Genomic DNA, 24,622 nt, shown 5'->3' with positions numbered 1-24,622 from the left:
CGTCGTACTAGTACGTCTTACGCGTAGGGGTTTTTGACGTACTAGTACTCATAAATTCTAGCGACCTCAAATCTAGTGGGAGAAAGCTGGTAGGCCTTCATATGAAAGAATGGGTCTATGTGGTCAGTGTGCACAGTCTAAAAAAAATCCTGCAGCACACGGTGCATAATGAGAAAAAAAAAACTTTTTCCATTTTTTTTTAATAAATCAGCGACTTTGCAGTGTATTTTCGTATAGTATTTATTGTTGTATTCTAGTTTTCTTGGTCTCATTTTATAGAATGGAAGACATATTACTGAAATTGAGATGATTTTGACTGGTTTTACAATGAAAGGTGCCTTGAAATTGAGCTCAAAGTAGCAGAAATGTTCGATTTTTACCAAACTTCAAAAGTAAACAAATCGTGCCAAGCGTGCAATACACGTCAACTGGTGAGTCTAATATTCTTTCACAAGTGCACCAATAATATTTATACCATTTTTTACACTAATGCAGTAGTCTGCATAACAGTAAATCTTATATTTTTTGTGAGAATAAAAATTCAAAGTGGAAAGCAAAAGAATATAAGAGGGGCCTTGAGACGTGACTAATGACTAGAGGAAATGTCATTTTAGTGCCAGGAATGTCTTTCTTGTTTATTCTGGACCCTATTCCGAAATTGGCATCTTTTGAAATTTGTGTGAAATTGGCAAAATTGCTAAATTCTGACCACTGTACTGGATAGTTGAATTTATAAATGGGTGGTTTCTTGCACCCATTCGATAGAAAAAATGGAGTTCTAGCGAAATATTCATGTTTTTTGTCGACTAGTACAGTGAAATTGGCCGAAAATGGGGCTCAAAGTGGGCAAAATCGCCGATCCGTAAACATCGCCGAGACCGCTAACTTTGCGAGAGCATAATTCCGTAAGTTTTCTATCAAATTTCAAACTTTTGGTGTCGTTATGATCGGGAAAAGATTCTCTATCTTTTCATAAGAGAAAATAATTTTTTTTTTTTTTTAAATTTGGCCGACCCTGAGAACGAGTTTCGGAGAGGGCCTGTCGACCCTCAAAGGGTTAAATGGAGAGTTAGAGGTATTGGGAAGATGGAGGGAATATTTTGAGGAATTGTTAAATGTTGATGAAGATAGGGAAGCTGTGATTTCGTGTATAGGGCAAGGAGGAACAACATCTTGTAGGAGTGAGGAAGAGCCAGTTGTGAGTGTGGGGGGAGTTCGTGAGGCAGTAGGTAAAATGAAAGGGGGTAAGGCAGCCGGGATTGATGGGATAAAGATAGAAATGTTAAAAGCAGGTGGGGATATAGTTTTGGAGTGGTTGGTGCAATTATTTAATAAATGTATGGAAGAGGGTAAGGTACCTAGGGATTGGCAGAGAGCATGCATAGTTCCTTTGTATAAAGGCAAAGGGGATAAAAGAGTGCAAAAATTATAGGGGGGATAAGTCTGCTGAGTATACCTGGTAAAGTGTATGGTAGAGTTATTATTGAAAGAATTAAGAGTAAGACGGAGAATAGGATAGCAGATGAACAAGGAGGCTTTAGGAAAGGTAGGGGGTGTGTGGACCAGGTGTTTACAGTGAAACATATAAGTGAACAGTATTTAGATAAGGCTAAAGAGGTCTTTGTGGCATTTATGGATTTGGAAAAGGCGTATGACAGGGTGGATAGGGGGGCAATGTGGCAGATGTTGCAAGTGTATGGTGTAGGAGGTAGGTTACTGAAAGCAGTGAAGAGTTTTTACGAGGATAGTGAGGCTCAAGTTAGAGTATGTAGGAAAGAGGGAAATTATTTCCCAGTAAAAGTAGGCCTTAGACAAGGATGTGTGATGTCACCGTGGTTGTTTAATATATTTATAGATGGGGTTGTAAGAGAAGTAAATGCGAGGGTCTTGACAAGAGGCGTGGAGTTAAAAGATAAAGAATCACACACAAAGTGGGAGTTGTCACAGCTGCTCTTTGCTGATGACACTGTGCTCTTGGGAGATTCTGAAGAGAAGTTGCAGAGATTGGTGGATGAATTTGGTAGGGTGTGCAAAAGAAGAAAATTAAAGGTGAATACAGGAAAGAGTAAGGTTATGAGGATAACAAAAAGATTAGGTGATGAAAGATTGAATATCAGATTGGAGGGAGAGAGTATGGAGGAGGTGAATGTATTCAGATATTTGGGAGTGGACGTGTCAGCAGATGGGTCTATGAAAGATGAGGTGAATCATAGAATTGATGAGGGAAAAAGAGTGAGTGGTGCACTTAGGAGTCTGTGGAGACAAAGAACTTTGTCCTTGGAGGCAAAGAGGGGAATGTATGAGAGTATAGTTTTACCAACGCTCTTATATGGGTGTGAAGCATGGGTGATGAATGTTGCAGCGAGGAGAAGGCTGGAGGCAGTGGAGATGTCATGTCTGAGGGCAATGTGTGGTGTGAATATAATGCAGAGAATTCGTAGTTTGGAAGTTAGGAGGAGGTGCGGGATTACCAAAACTGTTGTCCAGAGGGCTGAGGAAGGGTTGTTGAGGTGGTTCGGACATGTAGAGAGAATGGAGCGAAACAGAATGACTTCAAGAGTGTATCAGTCTGTAGTGGAAGGAAGGCGGGGTAGGGGTCGGCCTAGGAAAGGTTGGAGAGAGGGGGTAAAGGAGGTTTTGTGTGCGAGGGGCTTGGACTTCCAGCAGGTATGCACGAGCGTGTTTGATAGGAGTGAATGGAGACAAATGGTTTTTAATACTTGACGTGCTGTTGGAGTGTGAGCAAAGTAACATTTATGAAGGGATTCAGGGAAACCGGCAGGCCAGACTTGAGTCCTGGAGATGGGAAGTACAGTGCCTGCACTCTGAAGGAGGGGTGTAAATGTTGCAGTTTAAAAACTGTAGTGTAAAGCACCCTTCTGGCAAGACAGTGATGGAGTGAATGATGGTTAAAGTTTTTCTTTTTTGGGCCACCCTGCCTTGGTGGGAATCGGTCAGTGTGATAATAAAAAAAAAAAAAAAAAAAAATGAAAAGCAAACATTTTCAGGAACCCATTAAGACTGCATGTTGGGGACCTACTGGAGAAAATAGTATCAAAACTTGGCAGCTGTACAAAACGAACAAGGAACTTACTATAGATTCCAGAAGAACCCTTTCCTGAAGATGAGGGAACATGTTCCTATGATCCCCAACAAAGAAGGTATCAGGCATATAAGCAAGCTTCTCACTGTATTGTGATGCCACTCTTAAAGGTGATGTAACACGATCAGTGATGAGGTAGTCCATAAAAGGAGCTCCACTAGTGCCTGGATATCCCAACCACATAACCTGTAAAATAATTTTTTTGGTAATACTGTACTTTTGTATGGGTGTGAATCATAGCTCGTAAAACTGCAGTGAAGAGGAGGTTAGAGGGAGTTAAAATGTTTAAGATAGATATGTGAAACTAATATTATCCAGAGAATAATGAGCAAAGTAGCTGGGCTAGTGGTGTGACAGATATAATTCAGAGCAGGAAAAGGGGGTTAATTAAGTGTGTATACCTACCTGGATGGGTGCTGGACGAAGGGCAAATATTTCATTGCGAGCTCCTTTTGTGTAACCATTCATGTTCACAAGAATATGAATGCCATCTTGATTTATGCGATCAGCAGCTTTGCCATTGCAGGGAATTTGTGACAGATCAATAAAATGTTCAGCTTCTCTGCTAATTTTACTCCTTGAAGAAAAAATATTTTTATTAATAATAAAAACAAATTGGGATTTGAGATTTTTAAATATTTCTCCTCTCAGTAAATACATAAGCCCTCGCACACAAAGGTATAAATGCACCAACAACGATAAAGAAATACTAAAGTGTATATGCATCATTGATAGGACGATAATCTGGCAAGAAGCAGGTAGAGGGACAAGGCCAGGAGCCGAGATTCGACCCCTGAAACCACATACATGTATATACAAAACAGGCAAATTATGGAATAGCTTTGTTACCTAAATGCAGTACTATCATCAGGACTCAGAGCATAGCAGTATATCTCCACCCTAGACCTATCATGCAGGCCAGGTATACTCTGCATTAGGTGTGATGTTGGATGGTTGCCAAAGTCAGAAGATACATATCCCACGCGCACACGCCCATCAGGTGTCAATTCCGAAGGATATTTATATGGCTGTTTGTGTAGCACATTAATCTGCAGAAAGAATTTGGTAATCAGAATAAAGTTCAGATTTACTAAAGGCAACATAAGATGTGTTTTTCTGTATAATAAAATGAGTTATTTTCTCATTCCCCTCATAATTTCTGCATGTAGTGCAAGTGCAAGATAGTATGTCAAGATAAACATGATCAAATTGATTGGAGTTAGCCTTAATCTACAAAAGATCTTGTCAATGCTGACAAGTGGTTTTAAGGGTCTGCTGCACTGTTGCAAGGAGAGTAAGGTAAAAATGACAAAGGGAATCAGGAAAATGAGTTAAGCAGACTTCCGAGTCCTGAAGGTGGAGCCTACAGTGCCTGCATTTTGGAGGAGGAGAGAGGATGTTGCAATTTGAAGAATAATTTGAATTGTGGTGCCCGTGCACTTCTTGCAAGTCAGCTATTTCATGAATGATGGTGAATGTAAAGGCATGACTCGATAGTACAGCGTTTCACTTTAGAGTGCCTCACTAATACGGCACTCTTAATTTTTTTTTTTTCAACAGATCAGCTGTCTTCCACCGAGGCAGGGTGACCCAAAAAGAAAAACTCCCCAAAAAGAAAATATTTTCATCATCATTCAACACTTTCACCTCACTTATACATACCTTTGATATACCTCTGAAGAGTTTCAAGAGTTTATCTACTCTCTGAGCCCAGCCATGGGTCAGACTCGCCTGCTTCCCTGGTCAACCAGGCTGTTGCTGCTGGAGGCCAGCTGCCCCACATATCCACAGCCTGGTTGATCTGGCACCTGGTGAAGATACTTGTCCAGTTTCCTCTTGAAGGCTTCTACACTTGTTCCAGCAGTGTTTCTGATATCTTCTGGTAAGATGTTGAAAAGTCTGGGACCCTGGATGTTGATACAGTGTTCCCTTATTGTCCCCACCGCAGAGGCACCCAGATACAACAGTATAGAAGCACATACAGGTCTCCCTCAACATTCGCGAAGGTTAGGGGATAAAGAGCCTTGCGAATGTTGAAATATTGCGAATGTTTGGTGCCCTTATATATTGTAGGGAAATATAATACAATACTGTTTCCTTAACTTGTTGAACCATGAACAATCATAAAATACATGAAAACATAGTAAAATATTGTACTATATACATACATGTTATGGTTTAATAACATGTTATTATTTTTCTTTACCAAATGGTTGGCACTAGTAAGTTTCTTTGGGCCCATGGTTAATTATGTAGCAGTCGCACTCAATCTACAAGCACCAAAGACAATGAATTATTGTGAAATGTTTGGAAGAGCGAGGAGGCTAATGCTCACTTCAGCATAAACAAAGCCAAACTGACTCACGATGCCTCCCACCACTGCTTCAATCCTAGTATTTTTGTACAATTTCCTTCTTCAATGCTATCATATTATTATTATTAACAACATATATTATTATTATTAACAACATGCATTATTATTATTAATATGTATGTTATTAAATACCACTGACTCAACCGCTGCCTTGACCACTGTCTCTACCAGTGCCTCCACTACTGCAGTCGCACTCAATCTACAAGCACCAAACACAATGAATTATTGTGAAATGTTTGGAAGAGCGCAGAGGCTAATGCTCACTCCAGCATAAACAGAGCCAAACTGACTCACGATGCCTCCACTACTGCTTCAACCCTCATATTTTTGTACAATTTCCTTCAATTCTATTGTATTATTATTTATTACTGTTATTATTATTAGCAGTAGTAGAAATGTTCGATTCTTTGCCGTGTTCAGGAGTAAACAAATGATGTCACTGTCCAATACCTGTCCGAATGGCCATTCTAATATGCAGTCATGAACGGGCTGACATTATTTATACTGTAGTTTAATAGCAAATAATGAACAAACAAAACACTCACCACACTGAGTGGCAGGCGGGATGACTGCCAGTTGCTGGGGTCAGAGGGAGGGTAGTAGGGATACATGGGTGGCAGGTAACTTAAATATCATTTGGCGGCTGGGAATTCGCAAATTTGTGAATCCCATGAAAGTTGAAAACACGAATGTTGAGGGAGACCTGTATAAAGATATACAGTAGGGCCCCACTTAATTGGCAGGTTAGGTTCCAGGCTACTGCCGGAAAGCTGACCTCCATTTTTTTCCTTTTATAAATGCATATAAATGCCAGATAAAAGTTTACACTAACATATATTAAGTTAGCAACAGAACCAGGCATTAAAAAGTAAAATGCACACACAGTACACTCATTATTTACCTCAAAATATTTGTAGTCTTAATGTAGGGCAAAAGGTGAGTAGTATTTACTTTAAGAAGTCAGGTGTGGTAGCCCTCCTGTCAACCCCACCCACACATACTATACTACGATGCTGAAAGCTCCCTAGAGCGATAAAATGCATATACAATACAGGCATTACTTACCTTAAAATATTTGTAGTCTTAATGTAGGGCGAGAAGTGAAAAGCATTTATGTGCAAGTAAGGTATAAAATACCGGCAATATGAAAGTTACCTGGAGTTTACCTGGAGTTTACCTGGAGAGAGTTCCGGGGGTCAACGCCCCCGCGGCCCGGTCTGAGACCAGGCCTCCTGGTGGATCAGAGCCTGATCAACCAGGCTGTTGCTGCTGGCTGCACGCAAACCAACATACGAGCCACAGCCCGGCTGATCCGGAACTGACTTTAGGTGCTTGTCCAGTGCCAGCTTGAAGACTGCCAGGGGTCTGTTGGTAATCCCCCTTATGTGTGCTGGGAGGCAGTTGAACAGTCTCGGGCCCCTGACACTTATTGTATGGTCTCTTAACGTGCTAGTGACACCCCTGCTTTTCATTGGGGGGATGGTGCATCGTCTGCCAAGTCTTTTGCTTTCGTAGTGGGTGATTTTCGTGTGCAAGTTCGGTACTAGTCCCTCTTAAGACACATTTGCAACATCTGGATATCTTTATTGTAAACGTTTCACCATCCAGTGGCTTTATCAATACAGATTCTAGGACATAATTGGAAGACAGTTGAACTATATACAAAAGATGAGGTAATCAGTCCCTCAGCCTTGGAGTTAGTGTTCACAGCATGGTGGTGGAGGAGAATCTGGAGCAAAGGCAAGAAGACTGGCGGTTATATAGAAGTCAGTGGATAAGGAATTGCAGCAGACGAGGGCATAGTCACTGGTAGGCGGGATTCCCCAGTGGAAGTAGGTCCTTCCCAAAGAGATGGGTTAGTTGTAGCAGCCGTGAAGAAGGTCTTGTAGATGTCCTCTGAACCAAGATTCCATGATGTTGCAGTGTCTGACAAGTTGTGCAAGAAAGGTATAAAATACCGACAATATGAAAGTTAAGACACATTTGCAACATCTGGATATCTTTATTGTAGACGTTTTGCCATCCAGTGGCTTTATCAATACAGATTCTAGGACATAATTGGAAGACAGTAGAACTATATACAGAGGACATCTACAAGACCTTCTTCACGGCTGCTACAACTAACCCATCTCTTAGGGAAGGACCTACTTCCACTGGGGAATCCCGCCTACCAGTGACTATGCCCTCGTCTGCTGCACGTCCTTATCCACTGACGCCTATATAACCGCCAGTCTTCTTGCCTTTGCTCCAGATTCTCCTCCACCACCATGCTGTGAACACTAACTCCAAGGCTGAGGGACTGATTACCTCATCTTTTGTATATAGTTCTATTGTCTTCCAATTATGTCCTAGAATCTGTATCGATAAAGCCACTGGATGGCAAAACGTTTTCAATGAAGATACGTATTCAGATGTTGCAAATGTGTCAACTTTCGAAAAGCATTTATTTGTAGAAAGTCGTGTGGGAGGTATGTCATCCTGCCTGGCCACTTATACCTACTACGACATTAAGCTCCCTAGAGCGATAAAATGCATATACACCTACCATCCGACTTGCGACCTGCTCAACTTACGACCACTCGACTTACTACCATGTTTTTTTTTTTTTGCCAAATTTCTGGGAAATAAACAACTATTTGTGTTGTACACAGTGTTTATCCTAAACCTTACAGTATAAAATACAGTACTAACAGCATAAAAAATAAAGTAAAACATTTTTTTTTTTTTCAACAAGTCGGCCGTCTCCCACCGAGGCAGGGTGACATGAAATACCTAAATAAAACAATAAAATAAAGTCATTACAAAAATGTGATGTTGATATTCAGTAGTAAAGTTCGACTTGCGTCCATTTCGACTTACGACCGGTTTCTCGGAACTGAACTCGGTCGTAAGTCGGAAGGTAGGTAGTACACTCATTAATTACCTTAAAATATATGTAGTCTTAATATTGGGTGAGGTGAGTTTTATTTGTATGAAGTCAGGTTGGGAAGTATGGGTAGCCAAGAAGGCCGGCCCTCCCCACCCCACCCACACATAATATAAACAAACCAAACGACTGCGTTTGGTTTTCGTCACAAGTCCTACAAGTTGCCTGGTTATCACAAGTCCTACAAGTTACCTGGCTACCACAAGTCCTACAAGTTACCTGGCTACCACAAGTCCTACAAGTTACCTGGCTACCACAAGTCCTACAAGTTGCCTGGCTACCACAAGTCCTACAAGTTGCCTGGCTACCACAAGTCCTACAAGTTACCTGGCTACCACAAGTCCTACAAGTTACCTGGCTACCACAAGTCCTACAAGTTACCTGGCTACCACAAGTCCTACAAGTTACCTGGCTACCACAAGTCCTACAAGTTGCCTGGTTACCACAAGTCCTTCAAGTCACCTGGCTACCACATCTCATATTTATGTTAATTTATTCTACTGTAGGGTGTGTTTAGATGGATTAAGCAAAATGTCTATATTAACATTTTATATGATATTTAATGCTCCTTAGTGATTATTATTATTACACACCCTCCCAAACTCGTCCACTAACCTTAGCAACTTTTCTTTAGAATCTCCCATAAGCATAGTATCATCAGCAAAAAGCAACTGTGTAAACTCCCATTTTGTATTTGATTCCCCATAATTTAATCCAACCCCTCTCCCCAACACACTAGCATTTACTTCTTTTACAACCCCATCTATAAATATATTAAACAACCATGGTGATATTACACATCCCTGTCTAAGACCTACTTTTACCGGGAAGTTGTCTCCCTCTCTTCCACACACCCTAACCTGAGCCTCACTATCCTCATAAAAACTCTTTACAGCATTTAGTAACTTACTACTTATTCCATATACTTGCAACATCTGCCACATTCCTCCCCTATCCACTCTATCAAATCCATAAATGCAATGAAAACTTCCCTACCTTTATCTAAATACTGTTCACATATATGCTTCAATGTAAACACTTGATCTACACATCCCCTACCCAATCTAAAGCCTCCTTGCTCATCCGCAATCCTACTCATTGTCTTATCTCTAATTCTTTCAATAATTAACCTACTGTACACTTTTTCTGGTATACTCAGTAAACTTATTCCCCTTTAATTTTTACAATATCTTTTGTCCCCCTTCCCTTTATATAAAGGAACTATACATGCTCTCTGTCAATCCCTAGGTACCTTCCCCTCTTCCATACATTTATTAAAAAAAAAATACTAACCACTCCAACACTACATCCCCCCATGCTTTTAACATTTCTGTCATGATCCCATCAGTTTCAGCTGCTTTACCCCCTTTCATTCTATGTAATGCCTCACGCACCTCCCCTACACCCACATCCTGCCCTTCTTCACTCCTAAAAGATGTTATACCTCTGTGGCCAGTGCATGAAATTACCGACTCCCTTTCTTCATCGACATTTAAAAGTTCCTCAAAATATTCCCGCCATCTACCCAATACCTCTATTTCCCCATCTACTAACTCCCTTACTCTGTTTTTAACTGACAAATCCATTCGTTCCCTAGGCTTTCTTAACTCGCTTATCTCACTCCAAATTTTTTTCGTATTGTCATCAAAATTTCTTGACAGTGCCTCTCCCACTATCATCTGCTCTCCTTTTGCACTCTCTCACCACTCTTTCCACCTTTCTTTTACTCTCCATATACAGTGGACCCCCGGTTAACGATTTTAATCCGTGCAAGAGGGGTAATTGTTATGCGAAATAATCGTTATGTGAATGAATTTTCCCCATAAGAAATAATGGAAATAAAATTAATCCGTGCAAGACACCCAAAAGTATGAAAAAAAAATTTTTACCACATGAAATATACATTTTCCCACACACAAAGAGAAGGATACATACACAATAGTAGAGTAGTACATGCACAGTATATATTGTGCATGTACTAGTCTACTAAATGAATAAATGACACTTACCTTTATTGAAGATGCAGCAATGACTGATGAGACACTGTGTCCTGGGAGTGCCTTTTCCTCCTGAGTACTGTAGGTCCTGTTTGGCATTTTCTTCCAGAACAGGCCTTATCACACTGTGTATGCCACTACGATTCTTAAATCTCTCAAACCAACCTTTGCTGGCTTTAAATTCACCAATATGAGCACTAGTTCCAGGCATTTTTCCCTGTTCACCTGGGTGTTAGTCGACTTGTGTGGGTTGCATCCTGGGAGACAAGATTAAGGACCCCAATGGAAATAAGTTAGACAGTCTTCGATGACACTGACTTTTTTGGGTTATCCTGGGTGGCAAATCCTCTGGGGTTAATTGTTTCTTGGTATTCTCAATAAGCCACACCAACAACGGTGCTACAGCAGCAGCAGCAGCAGCAGCTGACAGTGCAGCAGCAGCAGCAGCAGCAGCTGACAGTGCAGCAGCAGCAGCAGCTGTACCACCAATAGTAGCGATGGTTGATTGGGGTTTATTATACAACCTGGCCAGCTCGGAGACATGCACTCCACTTTCATACTTATCAATGATCTTTTTCTTCATCTCTATTGTAATTCTCACCCTTATCTCTCTCTCCAGGTATTGCTGTAGGGTTGGCACTAGAAGCTTTCTTGGGGCCCATGGTCACTTATTTTCCAGAAAAAGCACCGAAAACACTGTAATAATACGAAATATTCCGATTGTATGCTTGGATGTTACCGCGGAGGCTGGCTGGTAAACAATGCCACCGGCGGAACATGTGAGCGTGGCTCAGGCCGCACATTGGACGCGTCTCGGACGAAAATCGGTAAGCGGGTTTTTAAGCGGTATGTGAGGCAAAATTTTTGCAATTAAAGTAAGCGGTATGCGAAATAATCGCTATGTGATGCCATCGTTATGCGGGGGTCCACTGTACTCTGTTCTTCTTATAACACTTATGCTTTGTAAAAACCTGTATGTAAAGTAAAAGGACACAAGTGCAACTAATATGATATTTTTATTGTGGCAATGTTTCCCTTTCCAAGAGCTTTGTCAAGCCGTTGTAAAAACCTGTCATAAGCCACCTTTTTTCTCTTGTATCACACCTATGACTTCATCATGCCTCCAATCACTCCTCTTTCCTCCTGCACTCACCCTCCTATAGCCACAAACTTCTGACCCACATTCTAATACTGCATTTTTAAAACTATTCCAACCCTCTTCAACCCCCCCACTACTCATACTTGCACTAGCCCACCTTTCTGCCAATAGTTGCTTATATCTCACCCTAACTTCATCCTCCCTTAGTTTATATACTTTCACCTCTCTCTTATTTGTTGTTGCCATTTTCCTTAGGTCCCATCTACCTCTTACTCTAACTGTAGCTACAACTAAATAATGATCAAATATATCAGTTGCCCCTCTATAAACATGTACATCCTGAAGCCTACCAATCGACCTTTTATACACCAATACATAATCTAACAAACTACTTTCATTGCATGCTATATCATACCTTGCATACTTATTTATCCTCGCTCCCTATTTTCATTTACCTCTGGCACCCAAAATTTACCTACTACTCCCTCCATATTTTTACCCACTTTAACATTGAAATCCCCATCCACAAGTACTCTCACACTTGGTTCAAAACTTCCTATGCACTTACTCAACATTTCCCAAAATCTCTCTCTCTCCACTTCACTTCTCTTCTCCAGGTGCATAAATACTTACTATAACCCAATTGTCACATCCAACCCTTATTTTACTCCACATAATCCTTGAATTAATACATTTATATTCCCTCTTTCCTTCAACATTATTGCTACTCCTTTAGCTCTAATTCTATTTGAAACCCCTGACCTAATCCCATTTATTTCTCACCCACTGAAACTCTCCCACCCCCTTCAGCTTTGTTACACTTGAAGCCAGGACATCCAGCTTCTCATTCATAACATCCACAATCATCTCTTTCTTATCATTTGCACATCCACACACATTCAAACATCTCACTTTGACGGTTTTCTTCTTTTTCTTTTTAGTAGGCTATACGGGAAAAGGGGTTGCTAGCCCATTGTTCCCGGCATTTTAGTTGACTTTTACAACTCACATGGCTTGTGGAGGAAAGATTCTTATTCCACTTCCCCATGGATATAAAAGGAAAAGCAATAAGAACAAGAACTATTTATTTTTTATTAATACATCGGCCGATTCCCACCAAGGCAGGGTGGCCTGAAAAAGAAAAACTTTCATCATCATTCACTCCATCACTGTCTTGCCAGAGGGATGCTTTACACTACAGTTATAAAACTGCAACACTAACACCCCTTCTTCAGAGTGTAGACACTGTACGTCCCATCTCCAGGACTCAAGTGTGGCCTGCCAGTTTCCCTGAATCCTTTCATAAATGTTACTTTGCTCACACTCAAACAGCACATCAAGTATTAAAAACCATTTGTCTCCATTCACTCCTATCAAATATGCTCATGTATGCTTGCTGGTAGTTCCAGCCTCTCGCACACAAAACTTCCTTTACCCCCTCCCTCCAACCCTTAATAGGCCGACTGCTACCCCGCCTTCCCTCCACTACAGATTTATACACTCTCCAAGTCATTCTGTTTTGTTCCATTCTCTCTACATGTCTGAACCACCTCAACAACCCCTCCTCAGCCCTCTGGATAATAGTTTTGGTAATCCCACACCTCTTAATTTCCAAACTACGAATTCTCTGCATTATATTCACACCACATTGCCCTCAGACATGACATCTCCACTGCCTCCAGCCTTCACCTCGTTGCAACATTCATCACCCATGCTTCACAATACTCTCATGCATTCCCCTCTTTGCTTCCACGGACAAAGTTCTTTGTCTCCACAGACTCATAAGTGCACCACTCACTCTTTTCCCTTCATCAATTCTGTGATTCACCCCATCCTTCATAGACATCTGCTGACACGTCCACTCCTAAATATCTGAATACATTCACCTCCTCCATACTCTCTCCCTCTAATCTGATATCCAATCTTTCATCACCTAATGTCTTTGTTATCCTCATAACCTTACTCTTTCCTATATTCACTTTTAATTTTCTTCTTTTACATACCTTACCAATTTCATTCACCAACCTATGCAACTTCTCTGCAGAATCTCCCAAAAGCACCGTGTCATCAGCAAAGAGCAACTGTGACAACTCCCACTCTGTTTGACTATCTTTTAACTCCACACCTCTTGCCAAGACCCTAGCATTCACTTCTCTTACAACCCCATCTATAAATGTATTGAACAACCACGGTGACATCACACATCTTTGTCTAAGGCCTACTTTTACTGGGAAATAATCTCCCTCTCTCCTACATACTCTAACCTGAGCCTCGCTATCCTCGTAAAAACTCTTCACTGCTTTCAGTAACCTACCTCCTATACCATACACCTGCAACATCTGCCACATTGCCCCCTCTCTACCCTGTCATATGCCTTTTCCAAATCCATAAATGGCACAAAGACCTCTTTAACCTTATCTAAATACTGTTCACCTATATGTTCCACTGCAAACACTTTCCTAAAGCCTCCTTGTTCATCTGCTATCCTATTCTTAATTCTTTCAATAGTAACTACCATGCACTTTACCAGGTATACTCAACAGACTTATTTCCCTATAATTTTTGCACTCTCTTTTATCCTGTTTGCCTTTATACAAAGGAACTATGCTTGCTCTCTGCCAATCCCTAGGTACCTTACCCTCTTCCATACATTTATTAAATAATAGCACCAACCACTCCAAAACTATATCCCCACCTGCTTTTAACATTTCTATCTTTATCCCATCAATCGCAGCTGGCCTTTCATTCTACCCACTGCCTCACGAACTTCCCCCATACTCACAAATGGCTCTTCCTCACTCCTACAAGATGTTATTCCTCCTATCTTCATCAACATTTAACAATTCCTCAAAATATTCACTCCATCTTCCCGATACCTCTAACTCTCCATTTAACAACTCTCCTCTCCTATTTTTAACTGTCAAATCCATTTGTTCCCTAGGCTTCCTCAACTTATTTACAAGAGCTATTAAGATAAAATCAAAGAAAACTCAGATAAGTGTGTACACATAAACATGTAATTGTGAGTAGAAGTAACAAGACGTACCTGAAATCTTGCATGTTTATGAGAGAGAGAAAAAAAGACACCAGAAATCCTACCATCATGTAAAACAATTAGAGGCTTTCATCTTACACTCACTTGGCAGGACGGTAGTACCTCCCTGGGTTGTTGCTGTCTACCAACCTACTTAAATTACATTCAAGCTTATTACTTTCGGTCGTGACACTCACATCAGCTAACTGGTGCCATCTTTTTTTAAATTTGATTTTACTTTCATATCTTTTTTCACGACTTTGCACTAGGGTGCATTTAATAAATGATAGTGTAAACATGTTTTTAGACTTTTATATGCACCGGCAGGTGATAAAAAGGTCGAGATTTGCTTTATAGCAGTGGCCTGAAACCTAAACCACCATATTAGTGAGGTATACCTGTACTTCTTATTTGGGTCACCCTGCCTTCTGGAACATAGTCGATGTGGCAAAACAAAACAATATTGTGATAAATAAAAAAAAAAAAAAAAAAGGTAAATTAAACTTGAGTATAAATGAATACTTTACCTTTTCCATACAGAGGTTTGCATGCCTATTAGCAATAGCCTTGCGGTACTCATGGGACAGTGGATATAGCATTGAATGGTGAGGATGCACGGACGGCAGACGATTGCGCTCCAACTGCTCACCAACAATGGCAACTAATTTCTTCATACGAGCATCATAATCAGTCCAGTCACACACAATTTGTAGACAATGTGCAAGATTACAGTAAGCATCTGGGAAATCTGGCTTGAGCTTCAGTGCTGTCCGGTATGACTGTATAAAAAAATTAAGTACGCATCAAAAATGCACTCATTCATAAATTTAAAAAGAACATCTCAACCATAATCAAATTTTCATGAAACCTAACCTAATCATTACATTAGAAACTGTATATTACTGATTACAATAAATTGAATTTGAGTAGTGTGTGTGTGTGTGTGTGTGTGTGTGTCAAAATATAAATACAAGTGATTCCTACTTCTATTTTTGTTCGGGTTTGATGAACCTTTAGAAATTAGTAATATTAAAATACCCTTTACCACAAAAACCAATATTAAACTATCCCATTTCAATTTTGCCTAGTTTACCCTCTGTTTATTTCCACCACTTGAGTGTTGTCTGCATTGTCAGCCAACAGGTCTGTGAGCTTGTCTGCAGCCAGTGCAGAACACAGGAAATACCTCATTACAGCTTATACTGTATCAATGAGAAACATCTAATTCACTAAGAAGAGCTGAAACATACACAGATAACTATTAAGTTATATAATGAACTATTCAGTAACTGATGTAAAAAATTAAAACAGCTCATGTTAGAGAAGTTCCAAAGCTTACTCACATCACAGTAACCAAAGATAATTTTAGACCCCATAGTTTCCCAACAAACTACCAGGGATAAAAATTACAAACACACCAACTCAAGTATTTATGTTCTAAGAACTCCTTAAGAGATAGTTTTATTATTTATTGCACTGTGAGCAAGGCAACTTTTTGTGAAAGGATTAAAAAAAAAAAAAAAAAAAGATAGCCGGACTTAGTACATTGCCTGCGCACTGAAGGAGGGGTGGGGAGATTTACAGCTCTAAAGGGCATCTGAACTGTAGTGTCTGCACACCTTTGGCAAGAGTGATAGTGTGAATTATGGTGAAAGTGTTTATTTTTCGGGTCACCCTACCTTGGTGGGAGATGGCCAGTGTTTTAATTAAGAAATAGCTGCAAGAGAGTTAAAGTCATTTCAGACCTGCAAACACTTCTACATGTCTGGTCAGGGAAGTCGTGCAGCACTGGTTAATTACAGTGGACCCCCAGTTAACGATATTTTTTCACTCCAGAAGTATGTTCAGGTGCCAGTACTGACCGAATTTGTTCCCATAAGGAATATTGTGAAGTACATTAGTCCATTTCAGACCCGCAAACATACACGTACAAACGCACTTACATAAATAATTGGTCGCATTCGGAGGTGATCGTTATGCGGGGGTCCACTGTACTTAGATGGGTGGCCATCGGTGCATGCTTAATCCACTTGGCATTTTAGAAGTGTATTCTAAAATGACAGTGGGAGAGGCACTGTCAAGAAATTTTAATGAAAATAAGAAAAAATTTTGGAGTGAGTTAAACAAGTTAAGAAAGCCAAGGGAAAGAATGGATTTGTCAGTTAAAAACAGAGCAGGGGAGTTAGTAGACGTGGAGATGGAGGTATTGGGTAGATGGCGGGAATATTTTGAGGAACTTTTAAATGTCGACGAAGAAAGGGAGGCGGTAATTTCATGCATTGGCCAGGGAGGTATACCATCTTTTAGGAGTGACGAAGAGCAGGATGTGAGTGTGGGGGAGGTGCGTGAGGCATTACATAGAATGAAAGGGGGGTAAAGCAGCTGGAACTGATGGATCATGACAGAAATGTTAAAAGCAGGGAGGGGGGATATAGTGTTAGAGTGGTTAGTATTTTTGTTTAACCCTTAAACTGTCCACACGTAGATATACGTTCACGTGTAGAAGGCTCCAAACGTAGATCAACATTTTATAATTCATTCCTTCAAATTTTGTGCAATAAGCCTGAGTCGCCTAGACATGAAAGAATGGGTCTGTGCACTCAGTGTGCGCACTATGAAAAAAACTGGGGACTACTTAGTACCTTGTGGGAGCACCAGTTCAACTGAGTGCCACCTACAGCAAATAGTGTGGCAAACACCAGTGATTCACTGATGTCATGTCATATTAACACTCACATTTTAAGAGGAAAGTGAAAATAGGTTAGATAAATGCATGAGTAGGTGTGAGTTGGATCTGACTATCTTGTGCTGCTGGGTCAGTGGTGTGCTCCTTCTTTCAGTGGATGTAACCTGACTAGGTGGGTCACTGGTCTAAGCTGGGCAGGTGACATGGACCTGCTATGCATGGGCCAGTAGGCCTGCTTCAGTGTTCCTCCTTTCTCGTGTTCTTATGTATTCGGCTGACTGGCTGGTTTGGCTGTCTGTCTGTATCTGTCTATTATCTCTGTCTGTCTATATCTCTCTCTCTCACATGTACTCATAAATATAATTATACATAATGTAAATTACCTAGGATAACCCAAAAATTCCAGGACAAGTGCTAATCAGTGTTTGTAGATATAAGACATAAATAAACATGATGCAAATAATAGCAGTGTCACTTGCTCAGCAATCAGGGAGCGGCCCATAAACCACAAACCAACAGGCTTACTAGCCACTCCCTGAGACACAGACGAGCAGATGGAAAGACACACACACAGGCAGACAGATAAGCAGAGCTAGATAGACAGACAGATGTATAGACAGATAGATAGACAGACTGACAGACATACAGAGACATGTTTGTGTGCAAGAGTAAAAACATATAAAGGCAAGGTTACCTTTGATATACCTTTACCTTTGAAGAATTTCGAGAGTATATCTACTCTCTGAGCCTGGCCATGGGCCAGGCTCGTCTGGTGCTCGCCTGGTCAACCAGGCTGTTGCTGCTGGAGGTCCACTGCCCCACATATCCATCACAGCCTGGTTGATCTGGCACCTGGTGAAGATACTTGTCTAGTTTCCTCTTGAAGGCTTCAACACTTGTTCCAGCAGTGTTTCTGATATCTTCTGGTAAGATGTTGAAAAGTCTGGGACCCCAGATGTTGATACAGTGTTCTCTTATTTTCCCCACTGCACCCCTGCTCCTCACTGGGTTTATTTTACACTTCCTCCCATATCTCTCACTCCAGTATGCTGTTATGGCAGTGTGCAGATTTGGGACCAAGCCCTCGAGTACCTTCCAGGGATATATTATCATGTACCTCTCTCTCCTCTGCTCCAATGAGTACATGTTCAAGACTTGCAAGCATTCCCAGTAGTTTAGGTGCTTTACTGGCTCAATGTGAGCTGTAAACGATCTCTATTTGTTCCAGCTCCGATATTTCTCCTGCCCTGAACGAGGCCATCAGCACTGAGCAATATTCTAAGTGAGGGAGCACTAGCGATTTGAAGAGTCGCCATCGGCATTGTTTCCCTTGTTTTGAAAGTTCTCAATACCCACCCGGTCATCTTCCTGGCTGTCGTGATCTTTGTCTTGTTATGGTCTTTAAAAGAAAGGTCCGCTGACATAATTATTCCTAGGTCTTTTACGTGTTCCTTACGTTCTATTTGGTGACCCTCTTGAGTTTTGTATATAGTGCTCCTTTTGAGTTCTTCATTCTTTCCATACCTAAGCAGCTGGAACTTATCACCACTGAACATCATGTTTTCCACTGCCCACTGGAAAACCCTGTTTATGTCTTCCTGTACTTTTTCAGTGTCCTCTACCATACTTACTTTCATGCTTATTTTAGTGTCATCTGCAAATGATGATACAAAAGTGTGCTGGGTGTTTTTGTCTATGTCTGCTATGAGGATGAGGAACAACAGAGGTGCCAGGACAGTGCCTTGGGGCACTGAGCTTTTGACCTCGCTGATGCTGGATCTTGCCCTGTTCACTACTACTTTTTGTGTTCTCTGTGTTAGGAAACTGAAAATCCATCTGCCTACCTTCCCATGGCCTGCCTAGTATGGGCCAACAGGCCTGCTGCAGTGATCCTCCTTTCTTATGTCCATTTTGTGCACTATCACTCCATGATCGCATTTGTCAAACGCCTTTGCAAAATCTGTGTAAATCACATCTGTGTTTTGGTCGTCTTCCAGTGCCTCTGTAATTCTGTCATAATGGTTCAGCAACTGTGACAGACATGATCGTCCTGCTCTAAAATCATGCTGGTTCGGGTTATGTTGGTTGTGCTGGTCCATGAAATTTGTAACCTGCCGTCTCATCACTCTTTCAAAGATTTTTATGATGTGAGAGGTTAGGGCTACTGGTCTGTAATTTTTAGCTAGTGCTCTACTGCCTCCCTTGTGCAAAGAAGCTATGTCTGCACTTTAAGGCCTCCGGTATTTCACCTAGATCTAAGCTCTTTCTCCAAAGAATACTGAGGGCTCGTGCTAGTGGTACTTTGCACTTCTTTATAAATAGAGCATTCCATGAATCTGGTCCAGGTGCTGAGTGAGTGGGCATGTTTTCCATTTCTTTTTCGAAATCTATGGGATTTGTACTAATGTCAGTTAGTTGGTCTGTGAAGCCTTCTTCTGGAGTGAAAAATATTTCTGCATTTTCTACCTTGCTGTCATTTAGTGGGTTGCTGAACACCGACTCGTACTGTTCTTTCAGGATTTCACTCATTTCCTGTTCATCGTCAGTATATGAGTCTCCTCTCAGTAGTGGTCCAATTCTACAGGTAGTTCTTAGCTTGGATTTTGCATAGGAATAGAAATATTTTGGGTTTCTTGCAATATCCTGTATGGCCTTTTGTTCCCTTTGTATTTCTTCTATGAGGTATGACATCCTAAGTTTTTGCTCTAATTCAGTGATCTCTCTGCTAAGTCTATCTTTCCGCTGTTGTAGCATATTTGTGTTTTTAAGCAGTTCAGTAACCTGTTTTCTTCTTCTGTACCATCTCCTATGCTCTCTCTCTATATCTGATCTTCCCCTGGGTTTCCTCAATGGTACATGTTTCATACATACTTTGTATGCTTCTGTATTCAGCTTCTCTAGGCACTGGTGGGGATTTAGGTCGCTCATGTGTGATTCCCAGGGTGTGTCTGATAGCTCTTGGTTTATTTTTTCCCAGTTAATTCTATGGTTGTTAAAATTAAACTTACTGAACATCCCATCTCTAACTTTAGTGATGCAGTTTCCTACCCCTGAGTTAATACTAGTTTGAACCTCTATGATGTTATGATCAGAGTAAATAGTTTTGGAAACTGTTATGTCTCTGATCAGTTCCTCGTTCTTTGTGAATATCAAATCCAGGGTATTTTCATTTCTAGTGGGATCAATTACCTGTTGGTTTAAAGAGTACTTTTCACAAAACTGCATTATTTCCCTGCTATGTACCTGTTGAGCCAGGGTGCTTCCTGGGGATATTTCTGGTATAACATTATGTTGTGCCATCTTCCATTTCACATTCATCAAATGTCACTTATCTGACCCTTGTCATAACACCATGCTTCAAGGAGTATCATACTCCAGCATGTCTAAAACAATGCTGGGACCTATAAATACTTTGTATATATTTCTAGACAATAGTAAATGACCAGGGCCGGTGAAAATGTTCACCTGTCAGTATGATTGTTACAATCTGAGTACTATTTCAGTACATAATATTAGTGTCAGAACAAAGATTGGCTATGAAATAACAAGAACTATTATAAATTCTAATTATCAGAACATAAAAATTATATAAATTAAAATAAAAACAAGAAAAAGGTTAATCTGCAACACTTCTGCAAGCTGCAGGATTGGATGTAGCCGTCAGGTGAGCATCCAGAGCCAACTTCACGGTCTTATATCTCGGTAAGTAATGGTCGTGTCTAAGGTCAATGTGTGGTGTAAATATTATGCAGAAAATTCGGAGTGTGGAAATTAGGAGAAGGTGTGGAGTTAATAAAAGTATAAGTCAGAGGGTTGAAGAGAGGTTGTTGAGGTGGTTTGGTCATTTAGAAAGAATGGATCAAAGTAGAATGACATGGAGAGCGTATAAATCTGTAGGGAAAGGAAGGCGGGGTAAGTGTCGTCCTTGAAAAGGTTGGAGGGAGGGGATAAAGGAGGTTTCGAGGGTGAGGGGCTTGGACTTCCAGCAAGCATGCGTAAGCGTGTAAGATAAGAGTGAATGGAGACGAATGGTATTTGGGACCTGACGAGCTGTTGGAGTGTGAGCAGGGTAATATTTAGTGAAGGGATTCAGGGAAACCGGTTATTTTATAAAGCCGGACTCGAGTCCTGGAAATGGGAAGTACAATGCCTGTAGTTTAAAGGAGGGGTTTGGGATATTGGCAGTTTGGAGGGATATATTGTGTACCTTCATACATACATGCTTCTAAACTGTTGTATTCTGAACACCTCTGCAAAAACAGTGATTATATGTGAGTGAGGTGAAAGTGCTGAATGATGATAAAAGTATTTTCTTTTTGGAGATTTTCTTTCTTTTTGGGTCACCCTCCCTCAGTGGGAGGCAGCCAATTTGTTAAAAAAAAAAAAAAAATGTATGAGGGTGTGTAAAGGCAGAAAGTTGAAAGTGAACATAGATAAGAGTAAGGTAACGAGGGTATCAAATGATTTGGATAAAGAAAAATTGGATTTCACATTGGAGAGAAGGAGTATGGAAGAAGTGAATGTTTTCAGATATTTCTAAGTTAATGTGTCAGCAGATGGATTTATGAAGGATGAGGTTAACCAAAGAATTGATGAGGGGAAAAAAGTGAGTGCCGCATTGAGGTATATGTGGAGACAAAAAAACATTATCAATGGCGGCAAAGGAGGGAATGTATGAAAGTATAGTGGTACCAACACTCTTATATGGGTATGAAGCTTGGGTTGTAAATGCTGCAGCAAGGCAGCAGTTGGAGGCAGTGAAGATGTCCTGTCTAAGGGCAATGTGTGGTGTAAATATTATGAAGAGAATTCGAAGTGTGGAAATTAGGAGAAGGTGTGGAGTTAATAAAAGTATTAGTCAGAGGGCTGAGGAGGGGTTGTTGAGGTGGTTTGGTCATTTAGAGAGAATGGATCAAAGTAGAATGACATGAAGAGCATATAAATGTGTAGAGGAAGGAAGGCGGGGTAGGGGTCGTCCTCAAAAAGGTTGGAGGGAGGGGGTAAAGGAGGGTTTGTGAGCGAGGGGCTTGGACTTCCACCAAGCGAGCATGAGCGTGCTAGATAGAAGTGAATGGAGACGAATGATTTTTAGGACCTGACAAGCTGTTGGAGTGTGAGCAGGGTAATATTTAGTGAAGGGATTCAGGGAAACCGATTATTTTTATAAAGCCGGACTTAAGTACTGGAAATGGGAATTACAATGCCTGCACTTTAAAGGAGGGGTTCGGGATATTGGCAGTTTGGAGGGATATGTTGTGTATCTTTATACATATATGCTTCTATGCTGTTGTATTCTGGGCACCTCTGCAAAAACAGTGATTATGTATGAATGAGGTGAAAGTGTTGAATGATGATGAAAGTATTTTCTTTTTGGGGATTTTCTTTCTTTATGGGTCACCCTGCCTCGGTGGGAGACAGCTGACTTGTTGAAAAAAAAAAATTATAGCAACATTTCTATAGATTTGTTTCCAAATTTACCCTACCCTTAATAGAAACTTTAAACCTAATAACCATGATTTTATGGCCAGAGTAGCCATGACTAATTAGGATTTAGTGAGGGGCAAAGCATGAGTAGATATTTCATCCTTCAAGCTTATTTTGAATATCACATTTTCACTCCGCCTATTTCTGACTTACAATGTCACTAGTAATCCTCTACATGTCTATGGTAAATAAAAAATAGACAGAGGGAGAAATGAACTAAGTAAGAGCAAATACTGTGACAAAGAATACACAAGTAATCTGAGGCACTAAACAGCTCACTGGCATTGATAAGAAGATAGTGGTTAGCACTTTACAACTAGGGTCCTTTATCTGTCTAAATGCCAATACAGTGGACCCTCCCATTTCGCTGGGCTCTGTTTTCACTCATTTCAGTTTTGCCCGATTTTTTTCTGTAAAAATATTAGCTCAGTTTTCGTTGGTGGCTGGCGGCTCAGTTGTTGTTGCTTTCCTCCATCTCGTCGGTGGTACGGTACAGGTCTGAATGTACCGCTCACACAACCTCCCCCACACACATTCTGAGACAGCGTTGCTTTGTTTATGGTTGAGTGAACATAACTCTGCGAGCTAACACGAATTATTTCTTGATAATTCATTGTTTCTTGCACTTGCTTATTTTGTGTGACTGCTAAATAAGCCATGGGCCCAAACAAAGCTGCTAGTCCCAGTCCTTTGGTAAAGAAGGTGAGAAACACAATAGAATTCAAGAAGAAAAATCATTGAAAAACATGAACATGGCTTACATGTGATTGACATTGTGAGGATATATGGCAAACCTGCATCAACCATCAGTTCCATCGTAGCAAAGAAAAATGAAATCAAGGAAGCTGATGTTGCGAAAGGGATAAAAGTGATAACAAAACAGAGATCACAAACACTGGAAGATGTCGAGAAATTGTTGTTGGTGTGGATCAATGAGAAACAATTAAGGGGAGAGTGTTTTGCAGGTGATAATTTGCAAAAAGGCAAGGCAGTTGCATGCTGATCTTGTAAAGAAAATGCCTCTAACGAGTGCTGATGTTAGTGAATTTAAGGTCAGCAAAGGCTAGTTCGAAAAATGCAAGAAGTGTAGTGGCATAGATAGTGTTTTAAGGCATGGTGAGGCAGGAAGTTCAGATATACATGGGGCTGAAAAATTTGTGCATAAATTCAAGGAGTACATGGAGGCTAAAGAGGTCTTTGTGGCATTTATGGATTTGGAAAAGGCGTATGACAGGGTGGATAGGGGGGCAATGTGGCAGATGTTGTAGGTGTATGGTGTAGGAGGTAGGTTACTGAAAGCAGTGAAGAGTTTTTACGAGGATAGTGAGGCTCAAGTTAGAGTATGTAGGAAAGAGGGAAATTATTTCCCAGTAAAAGTAGACCATAGACAAGGATGTGTGATGTCACCATGGTTGTTTAATATATTTATAGATGGGGTTGTAAGAGAAGTAAATGCGAGGGTCTTGGCAAGAGGCGTGGAGTTAAAAGATAAAGAATCACACAAAGTGGGAGTTGTCACAGTTGCTCTTTGCTGATGACACTGTGCTCTTGGGAGATTCTGAAGAGAAGTTGCAGAGATTGGTGGATGAATTTGATAGGGTGTGCAAAAGAAGAAAATTGAAAGTGAATACAGGAAAGAGTAAGGTTATGAGGATAACAAAGATTAGGTGATGAAAGATTGGATATCAGATTGGAGGGAGAGAGTATGGAGGAGGTGAATGTATTCAGATATTTGGGAGTGGACGTGTCAGCGGATGGGTCTATGAAAGATGAGGTGAATCATAGAATTGATGAGGGGAAAAGGGTGAGTGGTGCACTTAGGAGTCTGTGGAGACAAAGAACTTTGTCCTTGGAGGCAAAGAGGGGAATGTATGAGAGTATAGTTTTACCAACGCTCTTATATGGGTGTGAAGCATGGG

General features: G+C 40.7%; 1 protein-coding gene across 2 annotated transcripts in view; it reads right to left on the bottom strand.

Annotated features, from left to right (window-relative positions):
- Positions 1-24,622, bottom strand: part of sxc (O-linked N-acetylglucosamine (GlcNAc) transferase sxc) — a 119,943-nt gene that overhangs the window by 13,522 nt on the left and 81,799 nt on the right. For both annotated transcript variants that reach the window (XM_070097275.1, XM_070097280.1), the window contains exons 12-15: positions 15,061-15,312; positions 3,953-4,152; positions 3,509-3,680; positions 3,095-3,289 (exon numbers count right to left, since the gene is read on the bottom strand). In XM_070097275.1, coding sequence (XP_069953376.1) covers positions 3,095-3,289; positions 3,509-3,680; positions 3,953-4,152; positions 15,061-15,312 — 819 coding nt within the window. The remainder of the gene's footprint in view (positions 1-3,094; positions 3,290-3,508; positions 3,681-3,952; positions 4,153-15,060; positions 15,313-24,622) is intronic.

This window comes from Cherax quadricarinatus, chromosome 4, assembly GCF_038502225.1.
Source record: "Cherax quadricarinatus isolate ZL_2023a chromosome 4, ASM3850222v1, whole genome shotgun sequence".
NCBI lineage: Eukaryota > Metazoa > Arthropoda > Malacostraca > Decapoda > Parastacidae > Cherax > Cherax quadricarinatus.
This window is presented reverse-complemented; position numbering and strand designations above follow the sequence as displayed.